This window comes from Euleptes europaea, chromosome 9 (assembly GCF_029931775.1).
Source record: "Euleptes europaea isolate rEulEur1 chromosome 9, rEulEur1.hap1, whole genome shotgun sequence".
NCBI lineage: Eukaryota > Metazoa > Chordata > Lepidosauria > Squamata > Sphaerodactylidae > Euleptes > Euleptes europaea.
This window is the reverse complement of record NC_079320.1, coordinates 65,261,999-65,284,959: the sequence shown is the minus strand read 5'-3', so window position 1 is coordinate 65,284,959 and position 22,961 is coordinate 65,261,999. Positions and strand designations below refer to the sequence as shown.

Below are 22,961 nucleotides of genomic sequence, written 5' to 3'. Positions count from 1 at the left end.
TCTGCATCACGTTTGAACTTGCTGGTTCCTAATGTTTGATTCCATGCAGAGACTGCACATATGCATTGACAATAATAAAATAAGAGATTCAGACCAAAGGTCCAGCATCCTGTTTCTTTTATCCAATATCATTCCCCCTTGCAAGTACCCCTTGTTTAGGTACCATGGATAATAGCCATTGATAAAGCTATATGCATTTGTCTAACAGCCATATAACCTTCACTACCACTACTACGACTGCCCCGTGGCACAGAGTGTTAAGCTGCAGTACTGCAGTCCAAAGCTCTGCTCACGACCTGAGTTCGATCCCGACGGGAGTTGGTTTCAGGTAGCCGGCTCAAGGTTGACTCAGCCTTCCATCCTTCCAAGGTCGGTAAAATGAGTACCCAGATTGCTGGGGGTAAAGGGAAGATGACTGGGGAAGGCACTGGCAAACCACCCCGTAAACAAAGTCTGCCTAGTAAACGTCGGGATGTGACGTCACCCCATTGGTCAGGAATGACCTGGTGCTTGCACAGGGGACCTTTACCTTTACCACTACTACACCTTTTGTAGCAGTAAATTCCATAAGATAATTATTCAGTGTGAAGGAAGTTATGCTGAAGAACAGCGAGTTATCTACATGGACACATGAACTGCCCTATACTGAATCAGACCACTGGTCCATCAAGGTTAGTACTATCTACTTAGACTGGAAGCTGCTGTCCAGGATCTCCGGCAGAGGTATTTCATATCACCTACTACCTGATGCTTTTAAAACTGAAGATGGTGGGGATTGAACCTGGGACCCAAACAGATGCTCTACCACTGAGAGAAGGCTGTCCAAGGCTGTCCAGTGAATTGCTCCATGGCTGAGTAAAGATTTTAACCTTGCTGTCCTGCTAGTTCATACTTGCAAAATGCAACACAATAATTATTTTCTGCTCCAGTAATCTTGGTACATTAATGTATATAACTATGACCAGATGCTCTTCTATGGAAAGCAGGGGCAAGCTGGAGTCACAACCCTTTTCATTCTGATTGCTATTGGATGGAGATGACCTTCAACTTGCTCTTGGGCACAATCACAGCATGGTATGGTGGTTAAGAGCAGTGGACTCTAATCTGGAGAACCATGTTTGATTCCCCACTCCTCCACATGAGAGGCGGACTCTCATCCAGTGAATCAAGTTTGTTTCCCCACTCCTACACATGAAGCCTGGGTGACCCTGGGCTAGTCACAGTTCTCTTAGAGCTCTCTCAGTCACACCTACCTCACAAGGTGTCTGTTGTGGGGAGAGGAAGGGAAGGTGATTGTAAACTGGTTTGAGACTTCTTAAAAGGTAGATAAAAGCGGCATGTAAAAACCAACTTTTCTTCTTCTTCTTTTAAAACTAATAAAGGGAATGAATCCTTGGTAGTCCTGTTTGAGCTGCTGGCCACTTTTGACATGGTTGGCTACTCAGGTACTGTTGTCACATCTTGAATCTATTGGAATGGGGGCAGGGGGCTCTTAAGCACATCACATGGCACATCTACAACAAAACTGGGCAATCTGCCACCATTTAAACTGGCAGAAACTAGGGTGAGGGGGCATACATTCCTTAGTAAAGCACAATGTTCCACCTCGAAGAACACTTTTTTATATGTGACCGGACAAGAGTTTTCTTGGAAAAGAAACTGAATTGGAATGGGAAGCAAGACTGGCAGAGCACAAATTTACTGAATTGTGGATTTTCTTCCCCCCCCAGAATTGCAACGTGCTAAAAATATAAATTCAAGTTTGCATGCTAATTGAATTCTTCATCTACAACAGCTCACAAAAGGGCCATTCCTTTAAAAGCCACCCACTTCCACCAAACCCTCTCTCTTCCCTCCAGAGACTTTAAAATCCTGTCCAACTTCATGTTTTCAAGACTTTTCCCCGCACTCTAGGACAAAAGGTTGAGAGAGAGTATTGTCCTCATCTGGATCAGGAGGTGGTCTATTCACAAATATTCCAAAGCTCTCTGCACCTCCTGATTTCTCAGATAGTTTGGCTCAATGAATAAGTTATCTGATGTGTTTTCTTCATAGCTGTAAAACAACCAGCGGAGTCCTTTGAGAGCTAGTTACGGGATCTTTGGAGTTTTTCATCAAGGACCATGGATTCGCTTTCTGCTTCATAAATTCCACTGCAATGTCATTTACTTAAGAAGCTCTGGTCACAGGAGGCCCAGAGACTGAAGAGTAGTTTGTTCAAGAGAAATTTTAACTCCCCCCCTTTACAAAATTATCCCAGCCTTTCTGGTAGTAATTTTCCCATGGACCCCGGGGCCCTTTTGCTATTTATAAAAAGATAAGAAGCACAGTGAATGCACACAACAATCCCAGTAGGAGGCAAATAATTTGAAACAAATATCAAGATTTGTTTGTTTCTTGTTGGGGTGGAAGCAGACAGGGCTGGTTAGCTTAAATGTGGGCAGTCTTGTCATTCCCCTGCTCCAATTTAGTGCACATTACTGTTTACTTTCTATGAAGAAAAGTTGCAGGACCAACCAACCCAAAGACCATATCTAGTACATGGGGGAGCCCTTTCTCCTAGTCCCAGACATGTGTGCCAGTTGTAGTTACTCTGCAATGGAGAAAATATCCTCTGTGTATACTCAAAGGAAGTTACCCTTGATGTAGATCTCAGGCCTGGTTTACACAATACAACTTACTCCAAGTGTTGATGTGATGTCTGAAGTGTTAACCATTGTGTGGTGTAAAAGGTTTAAACAACAACAACAGAACTCTCCCTGCGCAATGTATTTCCTCTCCGCCTCTCTCTAGGAGCTAGGTTTGCCAACTGCCAGGTAGTAGCAGGAGATCTCCTGCTCATTCAACTGATCTCCAGCTGATAGAGATCAGATCACCTGGAGAAAAATGGCCACTTTGGCAATTGAACTCTATGGCATTGAAGCCCCTCCCCTCCCCAAACCCTGCCCTCCTCAGGCTCCACCCCAAAAATCTCCCACCAGAGGCAAAGAGGGACCTGGCAACCCTACTAGGAACTCCTAAGTTACAAGATATTCTAAAAGCCAGTACTTTGAAAGGAGAACTGTAGACACACAGGCAGCTAGCTTCAATTATTTCAGAAAGTTTGGTCTCTGAACTCATTCATCTATTCATTTATGTAAAACATTTATTAGACACATTTCTACCTTACAGGAAATCAAGGTGGCTTCCAATGTAAAAAATTACAAAACAGAATAAAATATATAAAATCCACTAGTTTAAAATCAATAATTTAAAACTGCTGGTAGGCAAAAGAAATGAATCAAATCAAGTGCCTCCTAAAAGGCTGAAAGTGAAGGGTCGCTGAGAAGGTTGTTTCATAATCGTGGGGCTGCCACTGAAACGGCCCTCTCTTGTGTATATACCTGGCAAGCTTCTTTGATGAGACAGTCAGGATTGCCTCTCCCTGTGATCTTTCCTGGGCAGGAACATATGGGAGAAAATGGTCCTTCAGATACCCCAGTCCCATGCTATGTAGGGCTTTACAGTTCAAAAACAACACAATGAATTGGATATGGGACTGGATTGCTAGGATTGGACTCACTGATTAAAGTTAAATATTAGGGTTGCCAGGTCCTTCTCTGCCACCAGTGGAAGGTCCTTCTCTGCCACCAGTGAAGAGGGTGGGGTTTGGAGAGGGAATTCAATGCCATAGAGTCCAATTGCCAAAGTGGCCATTTTCTCCAGGGGAACTGATCTCTATCGGCTGGAGATCAGTTGTAATAGCAGGAGATCTCTAGCTATTATCTGGCAGTTGGCAACCCTATTAAATGTTTATTAGGGAAGAAGAAGAAGAGTTGATTTTTATATGCTGACATTCTCTACCTTTTAAAGAGAATCAAACTGGTTTACAATCTCATAGAATCATAGAGTTGGAAGGGACCACCAGGGTCATCTAATCCAACCCCCTGCACAATGCAGGAAATTCACAACTATCTATCCAACACACACACACAGTGCCCAGAAGATGGCCAAGATGCCCTCCCTCTCATGAACTGCCTAAGTCCATAGAATCAGCATTGCTGACAGGTGGCCATCTAGCCTCTGCTTAGAAATCTCCCACAACAGACACCTTGTGCGGTAGGTGAGGCTGACAGAGTTCAGAGAACTGTGACTAGCCCAAGGTCACCCAGCTGGCTTCATGTGTAGGAGTGGGGAAAGAAACTTGGTTCACCAGATGAGTCCACCTCTCCTAACCACTACACCACAGTGACTCTCTGCATTTTAGATAGGAAACCTAAGAGACAGATAGCCTCTAGTTGTCTAACTGGCTAAGGATAGAGAGGAGAAACTTCTGAGAAGAAGGAGGAAATTAGACCTAAGAATATTAGTCTAAGGACAGACAAGAGGTGCCATAAAAGGGTGGAAGTTCTCTAACCTAACATTCCTATCTAGCTGACCACTTGCCTTCTCCCTGCTAGATCGTCTTCTCATTTCTTTGCATGCTAGACATTGCTAATTCCAACAGCCAAGGTGTGGTTCGCTGTGGCTAGACCTGACTGGACCAGGAATGGATGCTGCTGATGCCCCAGCTGAAGCTGGGAGAAAGCATCCTGAACCACCACAGCCACCTGGTTTTCTACAGTGACTGCTGTGTTGCATAGTACCTCCAAGCTTGAGAGTAGCAAGCTCCCAAGCAATACTCCCAAGCTTCAAAACTGGCTTTTCAAGGGGAGTATAACATCTAACACAGGAGAGATCTGACATTCCTGGTCTGTCTTTCTAGTAATCCACAGAATCTGTGTCTTGTCATCTTAGTTCCTGGGCAGGGATGCATGGGAGAAGACGCTCCATCATTCAGTGCCATGAATTGGGCTCAGGAGCACATTTGAAACTGGTGTAATTGGTGTCGGATTGGGGTCACATGATCCTGGTAACTGGACCTGAACAGGAGTCTAGCCACAGCATTCTACACTAGCTGCTGGTGGCAGAAAGTATCTTCAAGTCACAGTCGACTTAGGGCAACCATGTAGGAGTTGCAAGGCAAGATACATTCAGAGGTGGTTTGCCATTGCCTGCCTCTGTGTAGCAACCCTGGACTTCCTTGGAGGCCTCTCTTCAAAACAGTAACCAGGGCCAACCCTGCTTAGCTTCTGAGATCTGATGAGATCGGGATAGACTAGGCCATCCAGGTCAGGGCTGCACTAGCTGCATCCTCTAAACACTCTTCAAGGGTCAAGTGGAGCGCACTGAAATTGTCCAGTCAAGATGTAACTAAGGCATAGATTACTGTGGCTAGGGCAGACTGAGCCATAAATGGGTGCAACTGCTGCGCCAGCCAGAATTGGGCAAAAGCGCTCCAAACCACAGCACCCACCTGGTTTTCTAAGGTGACTGTTGTGTGGAGCAGCACCCCCAACCTGCAAACCTGACTTTTCAAAGGGAGTGTAACCCCATCAAAAACAGGGGAGGTATCAGGTCTATGGTCTGCCTCTGAACACATGAACACATGAAGCTGGCTTAAACTGAATCAGATTCTTGGTCAATCAAAGTCAACATTGCCTGCTCAGACTGGCAGTGACTCTCCAAGGTCTCAGGCAGAGGTCTTTCACATCACCTACTGCCTAGACCCTTTAACTGGAGATGCTGAGGATTGAACCTGGGACCTTCTGCATGCCAAGCAGATGCTCTACCACTGAGCCACAGCCCCTCCCCTAACCCTAAGCCCCTGGGTTCTACTAACCCAGAACACCTCTGTCTTGTTAGGGTTAAGTTTCAGCTCGTTCACCCACCCTTATCCAGCCCATTATTGACTCCAAGCACTGGCCAGCCATTACAGAAAGCCGCTTCCTTCAGCAGAGAGAAAGATCACATGAAATCGTCTCAAAATTGTTGAGGTGGATTCTTGAGGTAGCAAGATACCAAATCAATATACCAAACGGCCACTCTTATAAACAAATACATCACTTGAAAATAGAACTATTCCTGTGATTACTTTATCATCTAGACTAGGTTTAAGTTTAAACATTCACAATCAGAAGCCGACTGTGAGCTGCCCAGAGTGAGGCCTCCATAAATGCCGGGAAGCTGGACCTGAGTGAACCTCAGGTCCGGCTATGAGGAGGCCGCCCCCCCCCTTGGGAGCCCGAGCCTGATTGGCTTGTTTGAACCAGCTCCCAGCCAATCACCTGCCGGCGCGCGACCCGGGCGTCGGGTCCAATGCCCCGATTCCTGCCACTGCGGCCCATGATGCCGCGGAGGAACCCGGCTCGGCCAGAAGCCCCCCGGGCTCTCTGGTGCCAGTGACCGCCCTGGAGCGGGGGGGGGGACAACTGGCCCGCACCGCGCCCTCCACGGCCCAGCCCAGCAACCTTGGGCTCTTTGGTGGGTGAGTCGGTGCCCCGTTTATCATCTAGACTAGATTTAAGTTTGAACATTCACAACTTATCCCATAACTGGAGCCTTGGTTAGGGACTTAACTAGTTATCACACACTTCCAAGAGATGGTCATTTTGGCATGAGCCTCATTCATGAAACCTCACATTACTAGACACAGAAGGAGACATCATTTTTATCCTGGTTGACTATACATACTGTATGTTTAAAAAGTAAGTGCTAACCAGGATTGAGTTACGTGCACTAGTTTGCTTAATTTGCGCTCCACACCAAATATTCCTGTGTGGTTTTGCTATACATACAACACCTGCTGGAGGGGCACAAAGGAATGGCCACTATCCTTATGTCCCTCTTGAGCATGTGAAAAGATACAGTTTCAAAACAATTACTATTCAGTGTTGTCAAAAATGATTTAAAAGCAACTGTTATACAACGTATATGCACAAAGAATTTGGGGGAAACGGCAACATTAATGCTTCGGTCATGGTATAAAAAGTTAAATTTCAGCATCGTCATGGATTAATAGGAACCAGTCACAGACACGATGTCAGTGAACACATCTGCTGTAGGTTCAAGAGAATGCTTCTCTTGTGTTTATGCAGAACAAAGGCTTTGGAACATCTGCATAATTTGTGGCCAACCAAACACAGCCCACCAGCCATGCATTGTAGCTCACAACAGGCTTGATAAACCAACTTTCTACTGCCTGCCTGGCATTATAGACAGGTTGTCATGCACCCGGCAGGGTGGCCCATAGTATATGGCTGACAATAGAAGAGGGATTTAGCTTTCCTGGAAACATTTTGTGTATGTCTGTTATAGGAGGAGAAGAAATGGTGAAATTAGGATAAACTGGGTTACGGATCAGCTGTGCTTCTGGGACCCATTCAAAGTGGCAGTTATAAGGCCCTAATGTGTTCTGGAACCAGGGTTTTAAAGCACCACTTGCTCCCATATGAGCCTGCCTGGCAGTTAAGCTCCTCTAACAAGGATTTGTTATATATGCCCTAAGGGATGTGTCCTTGAATTTTTTTGTATTGGGTTATTCAGGTCCCTAATACCATTTTGGGATTCAGATTCAGGGTTTTTTTGGAGTGGGGGGAGAATTCTAACATTTCTCAGGTCCGTTAGTATCTATGAGGGGACTGTAATGTCTGTTTTTCAAGCAAATGGCACCAAAATTACAAGATTTCTAGTCCTGCCTGTCTACTAAAGAATCCCCAAGTTTCAAGCAAATTAGATCAAGGCATCCAATTCCATTACCTCCTGAACAAGGCACCCCCAGCCTTCCCAACTTGTCTCCATTGTTTCCTATGGGGGAATAAAATTCCACTCTTTCTTCAGAGAAAAGAAGCCAATAGCCAAAAACAAAAGAGCAACCCCTGGCCAAAAGCCTCAAAATGCAAACAGAACCGACAAACCCAACACAACTAATGTCAAACCAGAAAATTCCAGCTGAACCATGTTACACCCAACATGACCAATGTCTAACCAGAGAATCTAAGCCAAACCAGCTTTAGCAAGGGACACTATTGCAAGCCCAACAGAACCAATGTCAAACCACAGAAACCAAGCAGAGTCCAGGGCCAATGTGACAGGCTTAACAGAGCTGATGTCAAACCAGAGAATCCAAGCCAAACCAACCTGGCAAGCCAGTGCCAAGACAGGCAGACAGACCTGGCAAGACACTCACCCACACACACACCACTCCCCCAAGGAAGGCTTCAGAAGCGAAGAGGGAGGGGGGTTGGGCATCTGAGTTCTCCTCTGTCTGTAGTCTGTAGCCTAAACCATAACTGGCTCTCAGGAGGAGCCTCAGGGGCTGGAGCTGCCCTTAATTACTGGCATATTCCTTCCCATCCCATAAAGAAGAAACATCATAGCAATACAGCAAGCATGACTTCACTGTAGGTGCTTTTGTGGGTTCTGTTTTAATTGAGAGACTAATCTACTTGTTCCTTGTTCCGGTTATATTTGGGGGTGTTTTTCTTTATGACAGTAGCAAGAACAACATTGTTGGCACCATATTTATTTATTTTCTATACAGAATTGGGCCGAGAGGGGATGAGCCCTACCAACACCCCCCTGTGTGGCACAGCAACCAGGGTTCAGTTGAGGGTTTTTACAGTTTTTTAAAACAACACAATTTTGAATGCTGCTATCATATAGTGCCAGTCAAACTGGGTAAGAGCCAGCATGGTGTAGTGGTTAAGAGCAGTGGTTTGGAGTGGTGGACTGTGATCTGGAGAACTGGGTTTGATTCCCCACTCCTCCACATGTAAACAGCCAACAGGTCACTTTACTGAAACCACAAAGATACACCAGGTGGAAAATCTGACCTAACCTGGCTGCTAACAAAAACCAAACTGAACTGGATGTGGCAAATGTAACTACTCTTGCTGACAGGCTGAAATCCTAATCTTCCTAGTGCAGCAAGCCTGGAGGGTCAATACATTGTGTTATTTACCAGAGTGGTAAATGCTTACTTAAGGGTAGGAGTTGTGCCACCCATGCTCAAGGAGGCAGTGATTAGATATGCTCGGGGGGGGGGGAAATCCTCCTTCCTAAACCCTACTTCATGACAGGCAGACTACTCCTTAATCTCTCTTTCTCTTCCTTCCACATTCCGTACTTCTCTCAGCTACCACCCATTCCTATAAATCCCTGCCCAATCACTACCCAAAGCCTCCTGGTACTACTTTCCACCCTCCCTAGCACTCTGCCCAGCTCTTGAGGAGCTCCTTCCCTTCCTACTATCTGAGCTTTTCCTACTATTTCCTTTCAATTTTGTCCAGAGCCCAGCTCTGGTTCCCAAGGGGCCTCCCTCTCTTCAGACACCCAAACCTGGGGTATACTTATGTGGGATTACTTCCACACTTGGGTAGCAGTCTGCTCTGCAGTTCCATAAACATATGTTGCTTTGGCATATGATGCATGCAATAGATGGCAACATGGTATAGCCCGATCTTGTCAGATCTCGGAAGCTAAGCAGAGTCAGCCCTGCTTAGTATTTGGATGGGAGACCACCAAGGAATACCCAGGTTGCTATGCAGAAGAGGGCACTGGCAAACCACTTGTGTTAGTCTCTTGCCTTGAAAACCCCATAAGGCAGGGGTGGGGAACGTCAGGCCCGGGGGCCCGTTAAGGCCCGCAAAATCATTTGGTCTGGCCCTTTGTGGGTCCTCGCAGATCTCTAACTCAGAATGATTTAAGACTGGTCCCTTCCACGGACAGGAATAGCCTCTATTCAAGGCAGATATGAGTTTGTTTTGCTGAGAAAAGGAACCTTTTTCCCCCTTGCAGAAGAGTCGTTAGCTATGGAGCTGCTAGGACCATCCAAGAAACTGCATTAACCCTTTCCCACCTGGGCCATAGAGAAATGTATTCCCTCTGTATTACATGAGGGCTGGGGGTGGAAGTGGCGACAATGGAGGGGTTAAAGGGGGCAGGGGCAGAATGTGCGAAGGGGGTGAGTTCTTAGCCAGTGTGTCCTCATTTCATCCCTGCAGGCGGAGGTAACAGGAGCTGACTGTAGAATCCGACCCCGACCATGCGGAGCAGGAGTAACTCTGGCATGTGGCTGGACGGCTACTCCTGGCTGGTGTAACAGACCATCCTGTGCCACCAGGTGGGTGAGTGTGTCACCGGTTGGATGCCTGCCTGCTTGCCCATGCCGGGGGGGGGGGTCATCTGGGGCAGCTGCCTGCTTGGGGCTTGATCGGCTAATTTTTAAGTTGATAATTTTGTATGGCCCACGAATGATGTTATAAATGTCCAAATGGCCCTTGGCGGAAAAAAGGTTCCCCACCCCTGCCATAAGGGGTCACTATAAGTCGGCTGCGACTTGACAGCACTTTACACTATACACAGTATAACCTGAGCAGAGCCTATTCTTACCACCCTACTGTTGTCCACATTCTGAGTAAGTGATTTGTAAGGGAAGGATCTGTACAATAGCTCCTGCTTACAGTGGTGAGCGTTTAACCGTTCGCACAGAGGCGTGAGATCAACTTACAGAAAATGGCTCCCATACCACTGCTGTAGCATCAAAGGAGCAACTGACACCTCCTGGAGTGATGTAGCTGCCAGCCATCTCCATAGCTGCTCTCAGGTCACACCAGGCACATTTTCAAACTTCCACCTACGTGGTTTTGCTTTTGAGCATGGATTTTCCCCCTAGAAACAGGCAAGGTATAAGTGCTGCAAAATTGAGTAAAGCCAACTGGTCCTTAAATGTTGAGAAAAGTAATTTCTCAGAAGGTTATTTTTGGACAGATTACAAGCAAATGCTATAATGATAAATGAAAAAGATACAAATTTCCTCTCTGATATTACTCAAGAGAGCTCTGAATCAAGATCCCAGAAGGCTTTGCTTTAGCAACATGGCAATGACATCAGCAGAGGCTACTTCCTGAATTTTAGACAGAAAGCTGCTGGCTTTCCCCCACTTTGGAGATCACAAGAGAATGCAAAGGTCTTTAAACAGCTATTATAGTTTTGAAGTGGTAGCCTCTGGAAAGTGTATGCTTGAAAATCTCTTCCTATTTCATCTGTTCTGTGAAGATGGAGACATTGTAAAAGCTATACACATGGCAAAGAAATTTCTACTATATTTGTGCGCTCCTGGCATAAAGCAATTTTTTCAAATGACAAATGCCAATTTTTTCCCAAGGAAAACTTATTTTTAACTTCCTCAGGAAATGGTTAAGTGAGCCAAAACCAGTTGTCCTTTCACCTTCGGAATCTTGGTTTTATTCCAGGCAAACAAACTCTAGCATTGTTCTCAGCAAAGATGATTTTTCCTTATACTTTAAATGTAAAACAAGAACTGAGATGTTTGGGATCGCTCCTCCACTACCTGAAGACACAAATTCCAATCGTCAGAAGCTGATGTAAGGAATAAGACATGAGGAACCCTTCAAACCGAGTTTCAAGTTGAGGGTTCTGGCACTTCAAAATGTTAATTTCTTACTTTGACAATGACGTTTTTAAAAAGTTGGCAGAAACAATTCTTTTCTTCAAATTACAAAACCCTTCTTGAAAACACTTCTCTTGCAACATAAGACTTTTATGCATGTCCTCGCCGTCACCCCTCCTACAACTTCGGGTCTTTGTTGTGATTATGCATGCCGTTTCCGACCGTCAGAGGTCGCCTCACTCTCCCCCGGCATTTCTCCACGTTTTGCCCACGTTTTCAAATTTAAGATAAAACAAGTGTCTGAAAACACAGGCAAAATGCGGGGAAACACAGGGGGAGATCGAGGCGACCTCTGATGGTCAGAAACGGCATGCATAATCACAACAAAGACCCGAAGTCGTTGGAGGGGTGACGGCGAGTGAAACAGCCATGCATAAAAGACCTAGGCATATAATCCCAATAACCAAACAATTGTTGGTTTTTAAAAAAAATAATTTTATTAGAAAAAAACCAATGACAATAACAACAACTAAAAAAAGCAGAATTACTGACAGCTTCATAATTTAAAATACAATGTAATTTAAAATACACACATAATAAAATAAGATAAAGTCTCCCATGCTACAGCTTATTTCTGTCTTCATATTCATCATTACGTCCTGACTGAGCGCAACACATTCCTCTTTCCCGCCCTTATTTATGAAATTCTCTATTTTACTTATTGTATGTGACCATACCGCATCCAATCTTATTGTATCTCTGTTTTTCTGATCTGCTGTTAGCTTAATTAAAACATATATATTTCTTTAACTTTAACCAGCCATTCCTCTATCTTTGGAGTTGATTTTTGTTTCCAGTGATAATATAATCCCAATAACCAAACAATTGTTGTTGTTAAAAGAGGAAAATCTTTAGCTTTAAGTCCTATTTCATTATTACTGGACATGCATAAAGAAATTACATTGGAAGTCCTCCCATGATTACTTTCTAGAATAAAATTTATCAGGGCAAGTAACACTGGATCAGCTCCTGGGACTAAGTGCCAACCACATAAACCTTGCCTCAAATTAAGCCCTGGAAGCCATGATCTATGGTTATTAGCCACAAGTGGAAAGATACCAATGATATTTATGACATATTAGCACTTTCCAGACATTCTAAGTGGGAAGAACCAGTTCACATTGTGGTGGTAGGTGGGACTGAAGAGACAAGCTCTGCCCCGGCCTACCCATGTTCATTGGAATGTATGTATAGAACCTGTGCATGTACATATATGATCAACATCTCTGTACAATTGGAAATGATGCTTTTTAGAGTTCCCACACACATGGAGAGAAGCTCATACATATAGATCGAAGCACATAGGCTCTATCCATACATCCTTGTTAATGCACAGAACATAGGTTACCAATGCAATCCTGCTCCCTTCCAGTTGGGTTTGTTCACTGAGTTGAGGAATTGTAACAATCAGCATATTGTTAACACCACTACCTAATACAGTTTATTAACCAGCTGTATTCAAGGTACCAAAACCCCCCAGAGAATCCAGATTCGACCATGGAATCCCTGAGTGCTCAGATGGCAGATTCAGGACAACATGCTGACACCAACTGGAAAATGCCAGTCTACGCTGACTTTTAAAGGAGGCAGCGATTGACAAACCAGCATTTCTTCAGTTTTTGACATGGCACTGCTAGCCCATGCTGTGTAGACTGTAGTGGCACACCAAAAACCAAATGACGTGTCTGCATTCTTTGGAGTACACTGACACTGCAGAATATCAAGATCCAAGGATTTTCACAGAACTGTGTCCAAAACTCATCCACCTCTCAGTATGTTTTAAGTAAAGCGTTAAACCATTTATGCCCATATATTCTCAGCTTTCAAAACTGAACCCAAAAAGCCTAGAAATCACAAAACAGCCAGTTCAGGTTTAGCATTCCTAGGAACAAGTGTGAAATCTCACAAGGTCACAGCCATTCCACATTTATAGTAACAGAAATCTCAAAAAAAAAAAAAAAAAAAAGGGAACCCTCTCCTTTCTCTTCATGTGCTAATGTAATTTATCATAGCTGGTACATTTCAGCCAGAATATCTAGCTCCCTTGAAAGGCAACTTTAATGTTCATCCCATATGCTTCATCACACTGCTAGTATACAGCGAGGATACTGTGTAATCCATTCTAATAAAGTAGGCGAGAGAACTGTTGGCAGTATGGCTGGAAAGAAGGGCAGGGCTTCACAGATGTGGGTAAGGGCAGGGATGGAGAAATTCCAAGTTGACTATGAAAAGTGAACTGTTAGCAAAAAGTGGGGGGGGGAGAGGATTTCATACAGGAAAGGTATTAACTCTAAGGGGTTGGGCAGAAGTAATGAGATTCAGGAAGCGGGAGGAGGTGTAGCAATGTACCTCACACCTCAAATATGAAAGCGTGAAGCCGCAGGAAAAAGGCGGCATGCTAGCACCCCTCTGGCCTCCATACAAATGATAGAAATTAAACTGGTCCACGTGAGAATCCTAGATCTCTGACTCACATTTGCCTTACTGAATGAATGCTCTGGGGATGATGGTGAGTGCCAGCCATCTACTGGTGAGTAGACATCTACTAGGTTCTGAAGGATAGTTAAGTTGTGGAATGCCCTTCCCCAGGATGTGGTAATGGCTGCCAACTTGGAAGGCTTTAAGAGGGGAGTGGACATGTTCATGGAGGACAGGGCTATCCATGGCTACTAGTCAAAATGGATACTAGTCATGGTGCATATCAATTCTCTCCAGGATCAGAGGAGCATGCCTATTATATTAGGTGCTTTGGAACACAGGCAGGTCAGTGCTGCTGAAGTTGTCTTGTTTGTGGGCTTCCTAGAGGTACCTGATTGGCCACCATGTGAACAGACTGCTGGACTTGAGTGACCTTGGTCTGATCCGGCATGGCCTTTCTTATGTTCTTACGTTATGAGGAATGGGTGCATAGAAAGGCCACTCCAGCTTCTGTATAGAGGGTAGCAAGTGAGGTGGCCTACAATCCATTTTGAACATCCTGGATCTCACAGCTGGTGTTACAAGATTTGGATGCTCTGACAAGTATCAGTGCAGACAAACTTTAGCATTTGAAAGAATGGATGACACATATAAAAGGAATGGATGATGGAAAAGAATAGAAAATAAAGAACAATGAGTTAGACCGGCAGAGCCTGGGTTCCTCTGTCTCAGTTAATACCCCTGGAAATTTGTGGCTTTTGCCTTTAAAATACATTTGAGTTGAGAGGACCCTTTGTGCATATGATTTTAAAGGGAAGAGCTGTTCATAACTGAAGTGAGACGAATGCATCTTGCAGTCAGCACTGTTTCTGAACACAACAGATTTTCCAAGAAATAGCACAGTCTGCATTCAGAGGCATGACAATCAGAGGTTTGTCCATGATGCATGAAGGTAAATTGGCTGCGCTGTCCAACTGCCTGGGTGAAGCGGAGCTTGTTTCCTTCCTACAAACCAGGATTCTAAAAACTGGGATTAAACCACAGATAAGAATCCCAGTTTGTGCATCAGAAACAAACTCCAGTTTGTCCAGCTGCCCACATCTAGATGTCACATTGTGGACTTCCAAAACAGAACATTCTTAACCATACTCCACTCATGAGTGACAGAAAGGGAAGGGAGTGTGTATGCATGCCCCCAGTGCATTCACACCTGTAACAGACAAACCTCTATTTGTCAGAATGTCAGAGTACAGGATCGAGTGGGCCAGGGCAGACCAACCACATCTTATATCTGGGAATCCATTTCCTAAAACTTAAAATAATATGGTTTTGGTCACATCTTGTTATTTGGTCCTTCTTTAACTTCCAGAGTTAGCCATCTAAAACAACTGCAAGACTAAAAAGGAAACCGCAACAAGCAACACTAGAAGCACAAAGAGAAGAAAGTCCAAAAGAATGGGTTAATGTGCTCTGGATCAATACAAGAGAACAGTGTTCCCCTCCCCCTGAGTGCTGTTTAGGTGAGTGAGTGAGTGAGTGAGTGAGTGAGAGAGAGAGAGAGAGAGAGAGAGAGAGAGAGAGAGAGAGAGAGAGAGAGAGAGAGAGATCCGTTCCCCTGGAGAAAATGGCCACTTTGGCAATTGGACTCTATGGCATTGAAGTCCCTCCCCTCCCCAAACCCCATCCTTCTCAGGCTCCACCCCAAAAACCTTTATGGTAGACAGTCACATGTCTCTGGAATCTCAGGAAAAGGCCTGAAGATGTAACTTCCCCCTGGTTTGTCCCCAGCATCTGGTATTCAGAGATATATTGCCACTGCTCGCAGAGGTTCCATACAGCTACCATGGCTGACAGGAGGGGATTCCACGGGAAAAGACAGGAGAGTGGGCTGATAGAACTGCGGGGAATCATCCCAGTTTTCAGGGAGTTCCAGTATCCTCTGGATTATACTGCAAACACATGACATTAACATCCTTAAGAGCTCCTTATTGATATTATTGCTGGGAGATTAATAAGTGTCTCCTAAGGGTGTTAACACATCAGGAGTATATCTGGGGATGGATAAGTACATATCTGTAAACTTACTTTAGTCATTTAGCTAAAGCAGCCACAACCATCAGATGGATTGGATGTGCCAAACTGATGAAAGAGAACATTTTAAAAGTGTATCTTTCATTTTTTTAAACTAGACATAATTTAGGTCTTGGGAAGAGGAAAGGGAAAACTAGAATTGTGGGGGGAAGGATGTGAGAAATACTACGGTTGCAAAAATACTCAAGTAAATAAATAAAAGTCAGAATGATTTATTGTAGCTGATGGAGATATTTGGGGATGAACAGAAGCTTGTGAAATAAGTGAGGGGTAAAAGCAAAAAGAAGTTTGCAGAATTAGCATTGCTAAGAATCCTATCTTATAGATATAATGGGCTACAACTTTGTTTGTCGCTTTTCTACTGCCTTCCTGTAAATTACCCCTGGCTATTGGCTACGTTTCTGTGACGTCACAGAATGTTCAGAACCATTCCGATTGTTTAGTGGGAAACCATCAACAACAGAATACTAAAGAACAGTGAGAATTTTGTAAGGTCAGTTTGGCCATAAAAATCTTCACACAAACTTGAGGGGCAGACAGGGTTATGTAATGTGGAGATGATGGGCAGGGAAGCCAAGGGCTGGGAAGCTGAATAAGAAGAGAGGCTGATAGAAGGAGGAGAGCTAAGAACAATGAGGATCAGTGGCAGGGTGGCTGAAAGCAGGGCCGTAGCTGCGGGGGGGGGAGAGGGCAGCCACCGCCCCTGTGGCATGCAGAGAGGGCAACAGAACTGCCTATCCTACCCAGCCCGCTCCTCCTGTAGGAGAGGCAGTTCTGCCGCCCTCTCTGCATGCCCTCCTTGCCCCCCCAGGGTTGCCAACCTCCAGGTAATAGCAGGAGATCTCCCGCTATTACAACTGATCTCCTGCCGATACAGATCAGTTCACCTTTAGAAAATGGCCACTTTGGCCATTGGACTCAATGGCATTGAAGTCCCTCCCCTCCCCAAACTCCGTCCTCCTCAGGCTCCACCCCCAAATCCTCCCGCCAGTCATGAAGAGGGACCCGGCAACCCTACCCCCCAGCTACGGCTCTGGCTGAAAGTATGGGAATAAAGCAGGCAATGGTTCAAGAATTACAGAACAGATGACACTAGGAATGGAAAGTTGAGGAAAGAAGGGACCAAGATAAAAGGGACACAATTTTTCGGACATCACAGAATGGTCTTCACAAGTGTCAAACTAATTTATTCCTAAATAAAGCATTTGTGCTTTAATGTGACTGCTTTTACAAACATTGTAGCAAGAGGGCCCTTACTTAGGCACATGTTGTCATGATACGATATAGGGAATATACGGGAATTTCAGAACATGTGAGTTTTTAATGGTCCAGTTAATGGGGACTCTACTGAGCATCAGTTACCTCAGTTCCCTGATGCTAGTGAAGCAGATTCTGGCATGTGTCTGTAAAGCCATATATAAAACTACATTTATTACCATTTTAGGCAGCGTTTCCTGACTTGATGCATAACAGTTGCAGTATGTTTCTTTGGGCTTGCAGTCTAGACGGAATCGGCAGCCTCTCAAATTTATAGCTCCACGCTGTTGCAAAAATGTGTCAAAATGAAAATTTGCATAAAGGTTGCACCGTAAGGGCCTGGAATGATCCCGTCAAAGATTGTGCTTGGTTCAGCACTCGTTTTAAATATTTTGGGATTGTTTGGAATCCATCACGGTTCTATCCAAACATGGTCGATGTCTGTGAGACAGCATTCCGTAGCTTCCAAAGGGACAGGAATAATATTTATGATTGTGTTTGCGTAAACTCGAAGTACAAATGACATCGAAATCTAAACAGGACACCACAGCACATACATTTTAATTAAATAAGAGTGCAATAAAATTGAAGATTTCTACTGCCTTTGCTGTAAACAGTTTTGTCTGTGATGGTTTCAGATTTTTCTAAGTTGGCTACATTGTGAATGCTTCAGCAGAGTATACCTTCTTCCTGCCTTTCCTCTATAGTCACAATCTTCCATGGTGCCATCATTTTCTTCTGACCAATGTGATCACATAGTCATAAACCCTTACTCCTTTCATAGGTTTTTCAGAGTTTATGCTTGTTTGGCAGCTAAAAGTCAGTGTGAACACCCAGCCTGCCAAGGTTTGTCATTCAATGGCATGCACACTATTCTTCACCATGTGTAAAAGACATTCCCATGTGACTGGTAACAGATCAAATCCTCACACGTATACATGTAGACTCCATGCTGACACTAGGCTGAATGTATATAGGCAGAGCTACCCAATCTGATCTTCATTCCCCCTAGTGTTGCCAACCTCCAGGTACTAGATGGAGATCTCCTGCTATTACAACTGATCTCCAGCCAATAGAGATCAGTTCACTTGGAGAAAATGGCTGCTTTGGCAATTTTACTCTATGGCATTGAAGTCCTTCCCCTCCCCAAACCCTGCCTTCCTCAGGTTCCGCCCCAAAAACCTTCCGCCAGTGGCAAAGAGGGACCTGGCAACCCTAGACACTTGGTATACAAATTCAGAACAAAATTCTGTGTTTAACATTGAAATATCTGCTCAAGCACCACACCCACTTTCAAAGGGGGAAGGAAAATATAAAATTCACTGCAGTCTCCATAAGAACCAAGGCCCATCAAGTCCAGCAGTCTGTTCACTCAGTGGCCGACCAAGTGCCTCTCAGATGCCTCCATCTCTAACCATTATCATCCAGACGTTCTCACATGACCTGAAGGCCATCCTAGCAAATCTAAATGCCTAGCTCTGCAACTTATTATGTTTGGAGGGCCATAATGACTTATCGTTTAGACATGACCCCACTGAGAGGAATCACTGATACGCTGCAAATTTCACCTGTGGTTTATAGAAAGCAGACATTTGGGTCTTGCATTGCTCCCCTGTGCCTACCTTTCCGAACAGGCAAAAGGAGAGAGGCAGCAATTTGCTTTAACTGCTGTTATCAAATATTGAGGAGTTGAAGACCAGCCATAGGCACTGCCGACTTGACAGAATTCACTGTGCAGCCAGTGAGAAAAAAAGAAGCCACATTAACAGTTTAATCCTGCAGTCCAGCTCAAGCAAAATTAAATCAACCTCATGAATAAGGATTCAGGGGCATAGGGAGAAATCTTACCCAGAGGGATTTAAAACTACTCTGCCAGAAGAGTATGAGGAAGCATTTGTGCAACCCTGAAAGTGCGTTCTCCTGTTACTGTAATCATCTATCTGCACCTCCTGGCACCTGAGAATTCTAACAAAGACTTTTCTCACCTGCTCTTTTCTCATGGAGAAGAAGCCTCAGATACATGGTCAGGGAGGCCAGGCTAAGGTTTGTTGCTAGTGACCCCCAGCTGCCATTCAGACCAATCAATAAATGTGAGAAGAGCTGAAGTGAATGCAAGGAATAACGCTAAGTCTCAAAAAGCCAATGGTATTCACCATTCTAAGGGACATGCATGCCAAGATAGACAAAACCTCCCCCATTAAATGTCACAAGTCTTACTGCAATCTTTTTTACTTCCTTCAGATGCCAATGGATATTTCATTTGCATAAGACCTTCCAGATACAGTCTGATTTCCACCTTAGGCAAACCTGCAGAAATGTAGCATATGAAGCCCTGCTCAGAAATTTTGCCAGCCTTATGGGACTTCCTTAGAAACGCGTGCATGTATTTCCTCGTACCAGTACACCATTCTTATGTAATTTGTTTACTTCATCATCTAAGGTAGGATCTCACCCAGCGGTCCCCCGTGGAATCTTTATAAAACCCATGGATATTAGCAAAACTCTTCGCAAGACAGTTACAAATCAAGCTAAAACCCCAAGTGAATCTTGCAACTGTAGGCATCATTGTAAAATATATTAGGAATATTCCAAGAAAGTGCCAAATGAAAGAAAAGTGAATCTGAGATTTTGATAGGAACCTTGAAGTGTACATAAGAACATAAGAAAGGCCCTACTGGATCAGACCAAGGCCCATCAAGTCCAGCAGTCTGTTCACACAGTGGCCAACTAGGTGCCTCTAGGAAGCCCACAAACAAGACGACTGCAGCAGCACCGTCCTGCCTGAGTTCCACAGCCCCCAGTATAATAGGCATGCTCCTCTGATACTAGAGGGAATAGGTATGCAGCATGACTAGTATCCATTTTAACTAATAGCCATGAATACCCCTCTCCTCCATGAATATGCCTACTCCCCTCTTAAAGCCTTCCAAGTTGGCAGCCATCACCACATCCTGGGGAAGGGAGTTCCACAAGTGTACCAAGGTCCCTTTGACTGTTCACTGTACACTAGAATGTACCCAGTGCTTCACAGAGCCATTTCAACAACTGAAATCCATCTAATTGAGAAAGGAGAAGAAGATCCATTCTTCCAGTAATTCATTAGGAAAAAAAACCCCTAAACCCTGTTCACTATTTCCACATCTTACCTTTCTTTTGCGCAGTATAACCTGACTGTCTGTAGCCTCATGCATGGCCATGCTGTTCTTTAAATCAGTCCCGCCGTCCACCAAGGGCACACTTGTTACAAGTTTGTCTTGTGAATCGGCAAAGCCATCCGGACCATTGTCTTCTGATAGCAAATGAGAGCCTGGCAATGGGAGAAGGTAGTCCCTGGAGTCTCCAGCTGAAGCTGCTTGATTACATGTGTCATGACATTGACCTGGAGAAAGCTTATCATGTGCTGGACTGCAGAGAGTTTTTTCACACCCTTCGGCAGTAGGAGTCTCCGATTCCCTGTGCTTTTGTGCAGCTAAAGCAGCACGGACTACTTTCTCAGACACAGTATTTTCCTGAGGCTGACTTAAGTTTTCTTTCAGACCATTTTCACTAGAGCTGCTGTCACGATAAAGTTCCACACTTTCTCCTCTGCTGTCACAAGGATTCTCCTCTATCTTCAGTGGCTCGGGAACTGTATCATACTGAGGTTCATTCACTTTCCTGGACGGCGCGTAAGCCTGATCCAATCCCTTTCTTGCTTCCACCTGTGGTTCAGTTTTTGTGGAGGGCTCGTCTCTTTCCACACTGTTCCTTCCATCTGACAATTTCTCTTCGACCTGAGCAAAATGGTGGTTGGTTTTCTCTAAACCGAGCTCCCCATCATCACCGCCAATGGAAACGTTGACCAAAGTTTCTGTGCTGGCTTCCAGTGAGAGGAAATCTTCTTCCTCTTGATGATTGTCATTTTCATCCACCTCTTTGGAAACATTACCCAGCAGCTTCAGGGGGAAACCTACCAGCTCTCCGCCATGACAGCAATCTGGCAAGGAAGTGCTCGTTTCTTTCTGGCCACTGCTCCGAACTCCATCCTTTTCCATACCGACCGACAAGTCGTCAGCAACTAGGCCATGCTTGCATAATATATTCGAATCAACCGAACCAAAAGGCAAGCCCATCCATTGAGTCACATGCTCTTCCCAGCTTCTTTTTCTGATTGCTAGAGACATGTCATAGTACTTTAGCAACAGGTTCCCAAGCGTAATACAATCTGATCCAGGAAAGACATTATATGGCTTCCATGAAATAATCCACAGGATGAAATGGTTTTACCTCCTGGACATCTGTAAAAAAATAAAGGAAGAGGAATTAGATGCTTTACAATGTTAAGAAAATGAAACATATATGGGAAAATGTGCAAAAGCTATGTTACAGGCGTGAGTTACAAAGGCAAGGATTTAGATGTTTTGCAGAATAGCTTTAATAGCTTTCAAACAAACAAGGCAGACACTATAATGTAGCATAGCCAACTTGCTAATTATTCCCTTCAAATGAAGTAAACAGAATGTTATAAACAGCTCAATGGGAAGGCAATGGGTTCCATGTGCCAAAGCTTGACAATGAGTCTCTCTCTTCGCTGTTTCTGTCATGAGACAGCTATTTCCATGGGTTTCAAACCCATTAAATCTTGTGAGTCTTTGTGTACAACACAAGTCAATATTTCTTATTCATGAAAACAACTAAGCACTGCATTATTGTTTAGAAGCTGGATTTGAATGACCCTGGATTGAGACCAAAATACTGCTTCTATGAGCAAAAGGTATCTCCTCCTCTGGCTACAACCCCAAGGCCAAATCCTACCCCAGACTGCAGGGTTTCATAATGCTCAGAAATTGCTTTTAGAGAGGTGTAGGTTTTGAGAGGTGCCAAATCTGGAGGAGAGGCAGAATATGCCTTAGGATCCAACTCTATATTTTGAATTTTGCACAAATGGTAGATACATGGGCTCCTGGCATATAGCATACAGATTTGTCCCATGAGATACAAGGGATGGGTCACACATGCATGTACCAGGTTAAAATACACTCCAAAATTAGAAGTTTTGCAGGCACTATCAAGTGTGCTTGGTTTCTCTACATTTGATTACAGTCTATGTGACTACTGGCAATTCAAAGTATGGTTGTGCTGAAAAAGAATGCATTTGTCTTTTCAAAAAAGTTGTATTTGTGGTGCACTGTTACATCTATGGAGGACTCATTGATGCATGGAAGCTATTGTTAGAAGAGTGAGAGGCACGCAGTGGAATTAGCACAATCTGATTAAGGAGTCGATAAATGTTTATTAAGAAACAACATAATAGATAGTAAAGAGGAGAGACAGAGAGAGTCTCCTACCTACCGAAGTAGCTGAGAGAACAAAGAAACAGAACTTCCGAGAAGAAGCAGGATATTGCTCTAAGAGTATCAGTCTGGAGACAGACAAGAGGGGATGGAATTAAAAGGATGGAAAATCCCTAACCGTACTGTCCTAACTGCCCACATGCTGATCCCTGCAGGGTCTTCTTCTTCTTCTTTCTTTCACACTACACATTATCAGTTCCAACCGCTATCACCTGATATTTCAGTCATTAAGCAACAAACATGCATATATAATCAAATCCTGCGTATGCAGCAATCAAGTGATCTGTGCTGCATGTGGGAAACAGCCCTTCATTTTTTAAATTATTCTGAATCCATTTGTTTGTTCCCAGTGCAAGTTGGCAAGATCAGTGTGGGTATGACAGCCACAGAAGCTTAGTTTGATTATACCTTTCTGTAGGTCACTAACCCATTTCTTGTTTACCAACATTGGAGGAAGCAGTTGCCTTGTAGACCCTACCATAGTTATATGGTCCATCTGGCCCACCCAGCCCACATCCTCTTCTCAAGCC

At 44.3% G+C, this 22,961-nt stretch overlaps 1 protein-coding gene across 1 annotated transcript in view; it reads right to left on the bottom strand.

Moving 5' to 3' along the window:
• Nucleotides 1-21,365, bottom strand: part of DLC1 (DLC1 Rho GTPase activating protein) — a 295,408-nt gene extending 274,043 nt beyond the window's left edge. The window contains exon 1 of the mRNA XM_056855264.1: nucleotides 20,245-21,365. Coding sequence (XP_056711242.1) covers nucleotides 20,245-21,261 — 1,017 coding nt within the window. The 5' untranslated portion in view covers nucleotides 21,262-21,365. The remainder of the gene's footprint in view (nucleotides 1-20,244) is intronic.
• Between the last annotated feature and the right edge of the window lie 1,596 nt (nucleotides 21,366-22,961).